We start from the raw sequence: 15,091 nt of genomic DNA, 5'->3' as shown, positions 1-15,091 counted from the left end.
AGAGAGAGAGAGAGAGAGAAAGAGACAAGCAAACAGGCAACTGGAACTAGAGTCCCACACCTCACTCTTTAGAATGGGTTCCTCTAACCCCCCGGAAGAATCAGGATCTAAGAACAGGTATTGGAGAACAGGGAAAAGGAAGAAAGAAGGGTAAGAAAGATTGTTTTGGTGCAGTCTATTCTGTCCTAATTCTTGAGTAATTTCTTAGTATTTTCAACAATTCTGAATTCATGCATAAAACCAAAAGAGCTAATGCAATGAAGTATTCCTCTACTACAAGCAAAAAAGCAGGGTGGGAACAAAAAGAATGCCCCTGTATTCAGGACTGAGGAACAAAGAGATAAAATGCGAGATGTTACAGAAGCATCTTCTAGCCAAGCTAATCATGCAGGACAGGAGAGGACTTTCTAAGGAATGGACAGCTGAAGCGATTGCACGTATTTCTGAAACAAAAGATGATCTTTGAGTAAATTTTCAGTCTTTGCAGAAATTATTGTAAACTATGTAAAAGACAGGCAAAGTGGATGACAGTATTTGTATTTATATGACAATTTATTTACCATGTGAAGAAATTAATACATCCATTATGTATGCCATTTTGTAGGTACACATTATCAAGTAGTTAGAACTGATTCAGTGAAACTGATTCAGTAATCTTACTTCTAAACTGCTGGAAATTGAGTCTAATTAATAAAATTCAATTGTGCTTTACTCATCTACCGAGTTTTTAAAAGAACAACTAGTAAGAGCGGAAAAATTAAGTACACTTAAATGTAAGTTTTTTTAAAAAAGAAAATGGAAAAGCCATTCCATAGAAAAATATTTTTTAAAATTAAGAGTTTCAATTATTCCTATATGGGAACATCTGCAAATGCAATGACATTTTTTAAAAAATGGTAATAGTATTATTTTTGGAATAAATATCCATAATCCAGTAAAATATTCCAGGCTAAATACTTCAAGGACTCAAGTTATCATACACTCTAACTAAAGTGGACAGTATCACCTAGAACATGTTTTTTCTTACTTACCGGAGAACGGGTCTGAGGTTGTGAATTCATTGTCTGAGGGGCTTGGGGGTACACCAGCGTGGTTGGCCCTGCATTCTGTCCAGAGGGATAAGGGTTCTGCCAAAGAATTATAAGAAAGACATTCTATTTTTAATAAATGGATAAATACAAACCTCACAGAAGTAATTATTCATGTAGTTTATGGTTCTACTTTCTAAAATATAATTTGTCATAAAATCTAACTATTTAGATCAGTAGTTTTAATTTTTACAAGTCACCTTAAGCGTCCTCATTTTAGGTAACATTAGCAAACTAATTTCTGAAGTAAGGAAACAGTAGCAATCTAATTTCCAGCTGATACCAGAGATGCAAAAGGAACCAATATCAACCCATCCATTTCTGAGATGGACAAGTCAAGGCTAGAAACAAAATCAAACATGGTTGACAACTGTTATTGCTGTGGTTTGCTTTCCAAAGGTCCCAATAAAACAAAAGTGGTCCTTGAGAAACCTGTCCCACAATTATAAGCCCATGCAGTTAAGTGGTGTATTACTCTTATGCCTTTGCCACTGCTCACATCACTATTTTTACAGTATTTCGTAAAAAATCTACACTCCATTAAGAACTTTAAATAGAAACCTGGATCAAATGGTAATACAGTATCATCTACAATTTAGCAGTTGATTTTTTTTAAAAAAAGGAGTAACAACAACAACAAAATAAAATAGATATGTAACTGGTAAAAAAAAGAATACTATTTATTCAAATTTTCATTATTAATCCATTTTAAATGCTAACAGATTAATATTCTATAGAATGAGTGATTCTGCAATGGAAGCAAATAAGCAAAACTGGATTTTCACAAGTAAAATAACAAAACAAGACTCATAACTGGTAACATATGTATATTGATGAATTAAAAAGTAGTTAACTTTCTAGTGAAAACAGTAAACAAACTATTAAGGAATAGGGGTATTTTTAGGGGCCTAGTGGTTAATTGGAGAGGGGCTTCAGGCCTTTTGTTCATTGGGTCACTATGAGTCTTGCTTCACTTGAAGGTAATCAACAACAACAACAGTTTTAATAATATTGCTGTTGTTGTTAGACATGACCCTAAATTCAAAAGCCATGAAAGAGAAAACTGTTAAGTAGGATGTCTTAAAAATGAGGAAGAAAAAAAAAAAGAACAACTTTTGTCCATTGTTGTCACTGATTGCCATTGAGTAAAGCCTTTATAACTATCATAATTTGATATCAAAGTTCATCATTTCCAGAGGCATGTATAGCAAGTGGATGCCACTCCTTCATTGTTTCATTGACAATGTTATTAACAAAGTGACACTTTACAAATTCAGGGAAAATTTTAGAGAATCATACACTTAATACTCAGAATGCATTCAACTTAGCAATGAAAATACAAACAGCTCAGCTGACAAATTGCAGGGGGGAAAAAATCTTCTAACATATTTGACATGAAATGCCAACAACAGCAATAAGCATACAGACCTTCCATTCAATTCCTAATAATAGCTGTTGTTAGCTTGAACAACTGGCTGATCTTTTTCATGAATGTAAACAGGAATGAGAAGAAAATTAACTTCATCTTGGAATTATACTTCATTTAGATGACTTGCAACTTTAAGATCTTTGTTCCCTGCAAGACTAAACTGGTGATTTGATCAGGTGCTAGCTCTTAACTTCCTTCCTACCTACAAAGCAAACAGAAAGGTCTGGAGACAATGCACAAAAGGAGCTGTGCTGCTTATTAACCGGCCACTCCTCTCTGATGGTCTGAATTCACCTGTGCCTCTGAAGGAAAAGATGGGCAAGCTCCTGAAGTCCAACACAAGGTCAGTAGTGACAGCAATGAGCTTGAGAGCAATTAGATGCTCTAGCAATGAACTGTTTGTTCATATGAGAAAACAAAAGGTGGCGCCTGAAAGGTGTACTCCCAAGTGCTGGCTCCTCTGTCACTGAGGGAGAGTCATGTGCTCCATCTCTGAGGAAAGGCTTTTCTAAATCTTCCATATGTGATCCTGGATATGTGGGTCGTTTTTTGATATTTTGGTCCTGAGTTAATATGAAGCACAGTTTCTCTATACCAATACTAGATTTTTCTCAAAACAGAGTAATACATCTCACTTAATGGTAAAATTAAATGAGATACAGCATGTAACTATGCAATCACCTTTACTTAACAAACACTATGAAGATCCACAAAGTAAAATGTCTTACCAAGTTTACTAAACTAGTAAGTAGTGCATCTTCACAGTATTCTAATAAAGTTTTCTTTAGAAGTTTTAAAAAAATGTGGGGCGTAAGTTAAATCAGCTGAATAGGAACAACCAAATCAAAGAAAATCTTTCTAAAACAAAGTATGTATGAATAGAAAACCATGGCTTTGTAAATTTTCACTCAAATCATACTTTTTATAAAATAAGGAAAACTACTTTTAAAACATTCATCACAATTTAAAAATAATAACAACCAAACACATTTAATGAAAAAGTAACAGTTTCATACTAGAAGCAAAAAGTTATTACTGCAATGTAACATGGTAACTTATACAATCCATTTCTATAGGTGCCACTAGTTTTTGCTATTAATTCTTGCCAAAGACTGAAAAACCATGACAATAAATATCTCTTTCAAATGATCACAGAGTTTGAAGCAACTCACAGCTGACCTCCCAGTAGATTTTTGCATGGTAGAAGTCCCACAGAAGAAGACTGCTCATCATCTCCCTGTGGAGCAGCATGTGAATTTCAACTGTCTTTGTGTTGCCACCACAACTCCACCAGAGACTCCTAACAAGTACATAGTACCCATCAGAGGAGCTCTGGTGACATAGGACACAGTAGGTTGCGCTGCTGCTAGCTCAAAGGCTACCCATCTCCAGCTGTTGTAATCTACCAGTGACTGTGCAGAAAAAACATGGAGAAACTCCTCCCTTTATGTTTTATACTTTCATTAACCAAATGGAGGGTCACTGTAAGTCAAAACAGATCAAACAGTAGTGAGAATAATGCAATAAGGACTTATCAAAGAGTCCTTCTAATGCAACAATAAGCATTTCAGCTGTTAACTGAAAGACTGAGTTTAAATTTACTCAATGGCTCTGCATGGTTTAAAATCAAGAAAGGTATGTTTTAGATTTTCAAGACAGTTAATCTGTCAACAGACTGAAAGAGATCCATATTTGGTCCCATTCCAAACGTACCATCAGCTAACAAAATGTGGAAATCATCAAACAACATTGTTACCACCACAGACTTGTAAAATCTTGTAGAAGATTGTTTAAAACTTGGCCAGAGAAGTACATTTAAAGGGAAATGCCAGAAATTCAAGTTGACTCTAAAGAGATTGTGAAACAATTATTATTACTGATGTCAAATGGATCTTGGTTGAAAGCGGATTATACTAGACTATGTTTTGTAGACTACGCAAAGGGTTTCAAGTGTGTGAATAATAATAAATTATTCATAAAAATTGAGAGGTATGGGAATTCTAGAACTTATTAATGTTCATGCATATGTATATACAAACCATGAAGCAGTTGTTTGAGCAGGAAACATTGTGGGATTTAAAATCAGGAAATGTGTATATCACAGTAAGATTCTCTCTCCATACTTAGTTTGTATGATGAGTAAATTACTTGAAAATGTGGACTACATGAAGAGGAATGTGGCATAAAGATTAAATAAAGACTCCTCAGAAATGTACATGCAAATGATACAATTTCACCTGCAGAGAAAGAAGATTTAAAGTACTTACTAAAGAAGATCAAAGACTAAAGTTTTGAATATGGATTAGATCTCAATTATCAAGAAAACAAAAGGCCTCATTACTGGACCAAAAGGAAATATCATGATAGATTTAGGAAAGACTGAAATTGTCAATGATTTATTTTACTTTGATCATACACAGTCACTAGTTAAGAAATAAAAAGGGATACATTAGGCAAATAGTCTGTCAAGGATTTCTCTTAAATATTAAAGAGCAAAGGTATCAGTTTAAAGACTAAGGTGTGCTGGAGCAAAGCCGTGGAATCATCAACTGCTTCATATACTTGTGAGAGTTGAACAATGAATTAGGATGCCTACTGAACAGATGCCTTTGAACTGTCATGGTGTTGAAGAGTATACTACTATCAAAAGAACTGTCTTGGGAAAAGTGCAACTAGAGTTCTTCTTGGAATTAAGAAGTGAAAATTCACCTCACATATTTTGGGCATATTATAATGAAACTACATCATTCTCGAAAAAGCAGTGGGTTAGCTAAAGAGAGGAACATCCTTAACAAGATGAATTAATTCTTCCAGTAATGGGCTTGAGTATGTGGAAACTGTGACAATGGCAAAAACAGGGCAAGGTTATTGCCTGTTTTTAATAGAGTCACAATGAACCAAAGTCACCTCAATGGCACTTAACAGTAATATCATGGAAAGAGATGATGGGAAAGCTCAATATTATCAATCACAACAATGTCAACATTAATTGTGACATAGACTATGATATGCAAATTCAAAGTAAAGATTAAATTAAAATAAGTCCACAAGAGACAATTATACAGCATTGAGTAGAACCCATCTGAGTATATTGAAATAACACACGATCAAGAATCAATGGTACTAAAACAAAAACAATCAATGGTATTAAAGGAAGAAGCAAAGCTGTCATGAAGGCATTAGTGAAAAAAATTCAATGTCATCAAGTCAAAATCTTCTCATAACTGCCTCTCCAGACTGAATAGACATACTAAAAGAATATAATCCCAACACACAAATTTTTCCTGATTTTAAACCATGTATTATCCCTCCCCCTTATTCTGCTAGAATGACTGCTATCTGGGCCATGGACAGATCCCATGAGTACAATTAAGCGTTCTGAAATTTCCATCCCCTCAACATCAGTGAGCCTTCTGATCCAAACTGTCAAATGTCTTTCTGGTTGATCAAACACAAGGAAATATCTTACTGGTATCCTCTACTTTCATCAAAGATCCATCCATCCATTTGGTATAGGCAATAAGTCTTGTTTGATGGCATGTCCTGAATCAAGACTGAATTTCTTGAAGTTTCCTGACAATGTACTGCTACAGTAATTTCTTAATTATCTTCAGCAATATTTTACTTGCCTATGTTACGGATGTTGTTGTTGTGCGGATGAGTCGCAACATTATGTACAAAAGCCCTAAATCCTGCTCTATCCTGTGCAATTCTTTTTGTCTCTGACTCACCTCCTCCCATTATTCCAGTCACTGAAACAATCCATCTCACCAAGGGTCTTCCTCTCCTGCACTGTCTCTCAACCCTCCCAAGCATGACGTCTCTCTCCAAGGACTGGTCCTGCTTTGCAACATATCCAAAGTATGTCAGACGAAGCTTCAGAATCCTTGTCTCCAAAGAGCAGCCTGGATTCATTCTCTCCAGGTCAAACCTGTTTGTTTTCTTAACAGTCCATGGTATATTCAGTACTCTTCTCCAACACCACAGCTAAAAGGCATCAACTCTCCTTTTATCATCCCTAGTCATTGCCCAGTTCTCTGATGCCTAGCAAGTGATTGCAAAGACCATGGCATGTAACAGGAGCACATTTGTCTCCAGACTGACATCATTGCTCTTCAGCACTTCAAAGAGGTCTCTAACTGCAGACTTTCCCATTGCAATACATCTTTTAATTTCCTGGCTGCTGGTGCCAAGAGTGTTGACTGTGGAGCCAAGTGGTTTTCTTGATATTGAGCCTCAATGCATACTGAAGACTGCAGTACCTGACCTTTTGCAGCAAGCACCTCGGGTCCTCCTCAGTTTTAGCAAGCAGGGTTGTGTAATCTGCGTAATGCAGATTGTTGTTAAAAATAATAAATTAAAGATGTGGGGGAAGGGGAGAGCAAAGATTTAGTCTTTTACTAAGGTATCCCTGATCCAAACCATGCTATTTTTAATTGCTTCATATGCATGTGAAAGTTAAACAGTGGAAAAGGAAAATCAAAGCAGAAAAAGGATCTTTGCATTGTGGTGCTGGCAAAAAATATGCAACATACTGTCAAAAGAAACAACATATCTATCTTGGAAGAAGTGAAGCCACAGAGCTCTTAAATGCAAGGATTGCAACATTTTATCTGACCTAATTTGAGAATGTTATCAGGAGAGGCCAGTCCCTGGGAAAAGACAGGATGTTTGGAAATATAAGAGGGCTAGCAAAGGACAGTAAGAACCTCAATGAGATGGAATTGCACAGTGACTGTAACAATCAAAGCACATCAGATTGTGATGAGGTACCGGAATGGGCCATGTTTAATACTTGTCCCCTTAGGCTCACTATGTATCTGATCCAACTCAAAGGCAAATAACAACTACAACCTTTAAAGATTTCAAAATTTCACCTTCAATAATGCATAAAAAACCTAAATAGACAATCAATAAGGAAACAGAGGATTTGAAAAACAGTATAAATTATTAGATCTAAAAGACAGGTATGACAGGTGCATACTCTAACACTACCTCAACAACAGATTATCTATTCTTTAGTGTATGTTGAACACTTTTTCAGACTTGATCATATTTTAGAACACAAAGTAATTCCTAATTAATTTTAAAAGAATTAAGTTATAAAAAGTATTTTCTTCAATCAAAATGGAATAAAAATAAAATTAGAAAACAATAGCAGAAAAGAAACATCAAAATTCAAAATCACATGAAAATTAAACACCTACTGGAGGAAAAAAATAAAAAGGCAAAACCCCAAACAAAAAACACTTCTGTGATGTAGTAAAAATAGTCCTATGTGAGCATGAACTGTTTCAAACTAATAACTTCAACACATTAACAAAATAAGGAAGACAGAAAATTAAGGCTAGAGTTAGCAAAAGAAAGGCAATAAAGTTAAATCTGACAAAAACAAAAAGGGAAAAGATGTGGGCATGGGAAGTTAATGCAACCAGAAAAACAGTTCTTTAAAAATATCAACAATAAGGACAAATCTTAATTAGTTAGGCAATCTTAAGACAAAATGCAAGCTCAAGTTAATGAAATTAAAAAAGTGGGTATTTCTACCAAAGTTCTAGAAAGAAAAAGGATTACAAGGGATTCTCACCACTGGACCAACTGGCAGCATCAGGATGGATGGTGAAGAGATTGAGATTGTTAACAACTTTAGTCTGCTTGGCTCCACGGTCAACACTCTTGGCACCAGTAGCCAGGAAATCAAAAAACGTATTGCAAAAGGAAAGTCTGCTGTTAGGGACCTCTCCAGGGTACTGAAGAGCAATGGTGCCACTCTGGAGACTAAGGTGTGTCTGATACAGGCTATGGTCTTTGAAATCACTTGTTATGGATCAGAGAGTTGGACAATGACTACGGAGGATAGAAGGAGAATTGATGCCTTTGAGCTGTGGTGCTGGAGAAGAGTACTGAATGTAACCTGGATTGCCAAGAAAACAAACAGATTCATCCTAGAGAGGGTTAAACCAGGTTGCTCCTTGAAGGCAAGGATTCTGAGGCTTCGTCTGACATACTTTGGACATGTTATAAGGAAGGAGAGGTACTTGGAGAGGGACATCATGCTTGGGCGTGTGGAGAGACAGTGCAGAAAGGGAAGATCCTGTATGAGGTGGACTGATTCAGTGATGGGGTAATCGGGATGGGTGTGTCAGAGGCGGTGAGACTGGCACAGGATAGAGAGGGTTTAGGGCTATTGTACATAGGGCCACTATGAGTCATAAGCAACTCGATGGCACATAACAACAACAACAAGGGATTAATGGGGCTGAGCATCAGAGATGGTGTTCACAGGGTTGTCATAAGCTGTGGTCAGTTTGATGGCACCTAAAAACCACTATAATCAAACACTGTGGTAATGGCATACAGACAGACATAAACTGATGAGAGAGAATGGAATATCCACATATAAACTCATACATCCACAGACAAGTGATATCAAAGTACATTTAGTACGAAAATGAGAAAGAATCAACTTGAACTTCTACATATTACAGAAAAATTAACATGGATCAAAGACTAAATATAAGAGTTAAACCATAAAATGTTCAGTAGAAAACATGAGCAAATCTTCATGTCTTTGGATTTGGCAACAAAATCTTAGAGATGTTACCAAAAGAAAGAAAAACAAGATAAAAACTAAGTATGTTTGGATTCAAGAAAAAAATTTGTGTATTAAATGGCACTATTTATAGAACAGGGAGTACTGGTAGCCTAGTGTTAAGAAGCTGTGCTGCAATCTTGAAGGCATGGGGTTTAAATCCACCAACTATTCTGTGAGAGAAGGATGAGCAATCTCCTCCCATGAGACTACCTGTCTCTAAAAACCCACCAGAGGGTCAGCTATGGGTCAGTTCCGACCTGATGATATATAACACCACCACCATTAAAAGAATGAAAAGAGAATACACAAAATGAGAGAAAGTATTTCTAAATATGAGGTTAGTACCAGGCTAAAGAATTCATTCCAAGTTAACCTAGAATTCCCAAATAATTATATTAAATAAAAAGGTTCTAAATTAGAAGTCCAATTAAATATACCAGGACAAGTGATGAATCGATATTTAAATAAATCTTATTGTTGCAAAAATTCTCAAAACAAATACAATGCAAGAATTGTTAAATGTACATTTTTTTCAATAAGAAAAACATTAAGCAATTCCTAATTATAGTGTCAACTACTGTAAGTAACATAATTCAATAGTTTGTTATATTGGTTGAAGAGTTCAATTTTATTGTGCATTACTATAAAAAGAATATTGGAATTGACTTTTTAACACATTTTCAATTCTCTTTTACTTCTGAAATAACCTCAGACACAAATTCATATGTTGCATATGCTATTACCTCAAGCACTCAAATATCAAAAAGAATAAAACATAATGACTCGTTGCTTATCAGACAAATGAGTAGATTATGATAATTATGTATACTCAAGCCTATAAATTTTCCTTTACAGCCAAGCATATAAGTAGGTACAGAGAATAATTATTATCACATTTTGACACAGTGATAGATTTAATTACAATACATAGTGGCAGAAACTGTACAAGGTGAGTAAATAAAGAAAATTATAAAAAATATTTGCTATCTAATTCAATATCCAGTAAATATATAGCACTAGCATTTCATTTTTTACAAAGACATTTTATATAATCTCAGAAAAGAAAAAGGAAATATTTCTATGTTAAACTGTTACCACATAAATACTTCAATCTGAAATAATTCAATTCAATCTGAAATGCGCAGAATTCGAATCTTTCCAAAATAAAGGATAAAATGTAAATGGTGCAGAATTATTCTGAGGGTAATCAAAAGGTTACCTTCTTTTCCTAATTTTTTGTTTAAGTACCAAAGCTTTTATATGTAAATTCCTTTTTAACAGCCTCCTATATATAAATTCTTAAAATGTGAAGTAATACTGAAAAACTACATTTTCAGAGCAATATATAGAAAAGTCTTCAGTGATGAGAATTTCTCACAACTTTTCTATCTCATGAAAATCTTCCATGAGTTATTTTTAAATCATCTCTGAACTGGTTAAATAAACATTATGTCTTCTTCGTAATGTGACTCTCCCAGACTTACTCTGCCGAGAATAAACAGGCATCATGCAGACTCAATCACATAAGGCAATTTCACAAAATAGCTGAGTCATTCACTAACAGCACTTTTACTTCTCATTCCAGTGTTGTTGCTTTGTTGCTAGATGCCACTGAGTTAGTGATGACTCTGGGCCATATGTACAAAAGTACAAATTACTACCCAGTTGTAGGCCATTGTCCCCATCAAATCCAGGGTTTAAGCTTACTGTTGAAGGCAATATGTCATTCTACTTAATTAAGAGTCTTTCTCTTTTTCAGTGATCATCTATTTTACCAGGGAGTTTTAGTGGCCTAGTGGATAAGAAGTGCTGCCAAATCAAAGTCAAGTGGTTTGAATCTGCTAGCTGCTCTTTGGGATAAAGATGGGAAATCTCCTCCTGTATAATTTACAGTCTCCAAAATCCCTCTGGAAGATCAGCCCTGAGTCAATTTCTACTTCACAGTAATGACTATTTTATTTATCCTTCTCTATGAATTGATCCCTCAATAGAACATATCCAGAGCACATAATCTAAAGTTTCACCATCTTCAATACTAAAGACTATTCTGATTAAATGTTGTTGATTGCCTTCGAGTCGAACACAACACATAGTGACTCTATGAACAAAAAGTGTAAAGCCTTTCTATAACTATCGACATTTATCCAAGTTTACATAGTGTCCAGAGGCATGTTGTTTAGAAAGTGGATGCCACTAGATTTATTTATTCTTCTGGAAATGTATGCAGTATTTTTCATAAACATATTTTAAAAACATAAACTCTTCTTTGATCTTCCTTATTCATTGTTCAGTTTGGTCTGAAGGCAACTGAAAATATTATACCTTGGGAGAGGCATACTTACTTTTAATATTAATTTTAATGGAAGTTTACAAGAGACTTAGAGTTTCCATTCATTCATTGTTGCACTTTTCTCCCTCTCTGTCCCCTCCCACCAATTTGCTCTTCTGTTTGAAAAGTAAAAGAAAAATTGTTTTACTGTTATACAATCCCGCCCCCCAAGTCCACTCCATTGCAGGTGAGGCATACTTTTAAGAAAGGTTTTATTGGTTTGTATCTAAACAGTCACATACATTATGTTTTGTACATATACTTTGTATTTTATAAGATCATTCATATAGATTGATATAGTACCATACTTTTATTTCAAAAGTGTTATCTTTCTTTTTAACCCCTTAAAAGAATCTTTTGCAGTAGATTTTCCCAGTGTAATATGTCATTTGATTTTTTTATTATTATTTTTTGTGCATGTACCGTCAAATCAGATCTGACTGGTACAGGAGGAAATTGTCCCTTCTTCTCCGGCAGAGCATCTGGTGGATTTGAACCGGGTACCTCTGGGATTGCAGTACAGATTCTTGCCACTAGGCCACCAGAGCTCCCCTGTCATTTGATTGTTGATTGCTACTTCCACAAGCATTGATTGATTACCATGGATATCTCTATTTAATATAGTGTTGCTAACTGATCCATTTTTGTGATTTTATGTTGAGGTATAATCCACAGTGAAGGCTTTCAGCTTTTCCAGTAAGTGTTTCTGGTATTCTTCATTTTCAGCAAGTATGGCTGTGTTATTTGCTTATCACTAGCTACTTACCAGTGTTCTTCCCATCTTGATGCCATATTTCCCTGAATAAATTACAGCATCTCTGATCATTGCTCAACATATTAAGTCTGGAGAAAAGATACTACTCTGATGCATACCATTCCAGATTGTGTGTACCTTGTTTTATTTAGAGGATTATTTGTCTTTGTACATGAGCACAATTAAATGTTCTAAAATCATATTCCTCATAATACTATCCATAATTTGTTATGATCTACTTCATTAAATGCCTTTTCATTCAATAAAGCACAGGCAAACATGGAGCTCTGGTGGTACAGTGAGTCAAAAACCTTTCTAAAATATTAGAAATTCCATGTTTCAATCAAGATCCATGGACATCACTACAATGTTCCCCCCATCCCATGTGTTTCCCAAGTAAGAATTTCTGGCAGTTCACTCTAGCAACTATCTTTAAATTAATTTCAACAACACTTAACTTGTATATAATATTGTTTGATGTACATAATATTGTTTGATAATTTCTGCTAGATCACCTGGCTTTTGAAAGGTGCTCCCGTTAGATAGTCTGATAAAGTTTGCTGAAACTGCAGAAACATTATCAATTACAATCAAAGCAATTCTTGGAGCCTACTCTCCTATATTGCCCCTATTACAGCTTAAGCTTCAGAAATGCCAAGCATGTTCTTCCTTTTTGGTATTCTAACTCCAAGTCTTTGTACATTTCAATATACTACTTTGTTTTGTATTCTAGATTTGTCCTTTAAAATCCTCTGTTCGGTTCTTATACTTCATCATTTCTTCCTTTTTAGTGTTATTTTTGTTGTTGTGGGCTGTTAAGTCAGAAGTGACCCATGGACGACCCTCCACTGGGTTTTCAAAAGCAGTTAATCGCACGAGAAGAGACTGTTCATCTTTCTTCATGAAGCAGCTGGTACATTCAAACAACATGCCTTCGGGAAAGGCCACAAGAACTTTTCTAATGGAAGAAAAAAATTCAAATTTTAAGCTGCAATTCTGAAGGATTCTGTTCCCAAAATATTACATGATGCAGGTGCATCAAAAGAAGACAGAAAGAATATACCAAGTCACTATTCCAAAAAGAAGTGGTTAACAATGAACTATGTTAAGAAGTCATATAATCAAGAATCATTGATACTGAAGAAGTAAGTTCAAGCTGCACTGAAGGTACTGTGGGGGGTGGGGAAAGGCTTCAGGTCAGGAACTGACGGAATGCAAATTGAGGTGTTACAGCAAATGAATACAAACTTGGGAATAGTCATTGAACATGCAAAGAAATTTGGAAGATCTAACTTCTATAACGAAACCCATATTTATGCCCATTCAAAAAACAAAAAGATGTTCCAAAAAGTTGGAAATTATTGAACAGTTACTGAAGAGTATTTAAAACCAGAACAGTACAATTCTGGCAGAATTCTGCCAGAAATTGAACCAGGATTCAGAAGATGCCATGGAAAGAGGGATATCGTTAAACATGTCAGATGGATCATGATTAAAAGCAGAGAATATCAGAAGGATACTTATGTTTTATCAACTATACAAAGCCTTTTGAGTGAGTTGTTGTTATGTGCTATCGAGTTGCCTGCAACTCTCAGCAATCCTATCTGCAACAGCCCTAAACCCTGCTCTATTCGGTGCCAATCCTATTGTCTCTGATACATTTAACCCTATTACCCAAGTCACTGAATCAAGCCATATCATTGAGGGTCTTCCTCTCCAGTGCTGTCCCTCCATTTTATCAAGCATGACATCCCTCTCCAAGGACTGGTCTTGTCTGTCCTAAGAATGTCAAACAAAACTTCTGAATCCTTGTCTCCAAGAAGCAGCCTGGTCTCACCCTCTTTAGGATGAACCTGTTCATTCTCTTAGCAGTACATGGTATTTACAATACTCTTCTCTAGCAACACAGCTCAAAGGCATCAAGTCTCCTTCTATCATCCCAAGTCACTGTCCAGCTCTCTGATGCATAACAAGTGATTACAAAGACTGTATCAGGCAAACCTTAGTATACAGACTGACATCACTGCTCTTCAGTACTTTGGAGAGGTCTCCGATAGCTGACTTTGCCAACACAATGTCTTTTAATCTCTTGGCTGCTGGTGACAAGACTGTTGATTGTGGAGCCAAGCAAACTAAAGCTGTGAACAATCTCAATCTTTTCACCATCCATAATGAAGCTGCCAATCAGCCCACTGGTGAGAATCTTTGTTTTCTTGATATAGAGCTTCAACCCATATTGATGGCTGCAGTCCTTGACCTTCTGCAGAAAGCGTTTCAGGTCCTCCTCAGTTTCAGCAAGCAGGGTTGTGTCATTTGCATAACGCAGGTTGATGATGAGTCTCCCTCCAGTCCTGATTCCATATTTATGGTCATAATGCCCAGCTTCTTGGATAATCTGTTCTCCATACAGCTTGAATATATATGGAGATAGGACACATCCATGGCACACACCTTTCCCAATTTTGAACCATGCCGTGTTCCCTTGCTCTGTTCTGACAACTACCTCCTGGTCCAAGTATATAGGTTTCACATAAGTACGATCAACTGTTCTAGGATTCCCATTCTTCTCAGAGTTAGCCATGGTTTTACGGTGGTCCACATAGTCAAAGGCCTTTGCATATTCAATGAAACAAACACATTCCTCTGGTATTCCTTGCTTTCAGCAATATTAGATGGATCTTGGTTAAGTTTGTTGTTGTTGTTGTTGTTATGTGCCATCAAGTCGCTTGCGACTCAAAGCGACCCTATGTACAACAACCCTAACCTCTGCTCTGTCCTGTGCCAATTGCACTGTCTCTGACACTGCCATCCAATTACCCCAGTCACTGAATCAATCTACCTCATAGAGGGCCTTCCCCTCCTGCACTGTCCCTCCACCCTCCCAAGCATGATGTCC

At 36.0% G+C, this 15,091-nt stretch overlaps 1 protein-coding gene across 3 annotated transcripts in view; it reads right to left on the bottom strand.

The window, feature by feature from the left end:
* EIF4G3 (eukaryotic translation initiation factor 4 gamma, 3) overlaps positions 1 to 15,091 on the bottom strand; it is a 427,927-nt gene that overhangs the window by 294,064 nt on the left and 118,772 nt on the right. For all 3 annotated transcript variants that reach the window (XM_006883565.1, XM_006883568.1, XM_006883564.1), the window contains one exon: positions 1,032 to 1,127. In XM_006883565.1, the coding sequence (XP_006883627.1) occupies positions 1,032 to 1,061 (30 nt within the window). In that variant the 5' untranslated portion in view covers positions 1,062 to 1,127. The remainder of the gene's footprint in view (positions 1 to 1,031; positions 1,128 to 15,091) is intronic.

This window comes from Elephantulus edwardii, unplaced genomic scaffold (assembly GCF_000299155.1).
Source record: "Elephantulus edwardii isolate Elephantulus edwardi_28Jun2011 unplaced genomic scaffold, EleEdw1.0 scaffold00028, whole genome shotgun sequence".
Taxonomy (NCBI): domain Eukaryota; kingdom Metazoa; phylum Chordata; class Mammalia; order Macroscelidea; family Macroscelididae; genus Elephantulus; species Elephantulus edwardii.
The sequence above is the reverse complement of the archived record's forward strand: the minus strand, read 5'-3'. Positions and strand labels throughout refer to the sequence as shown.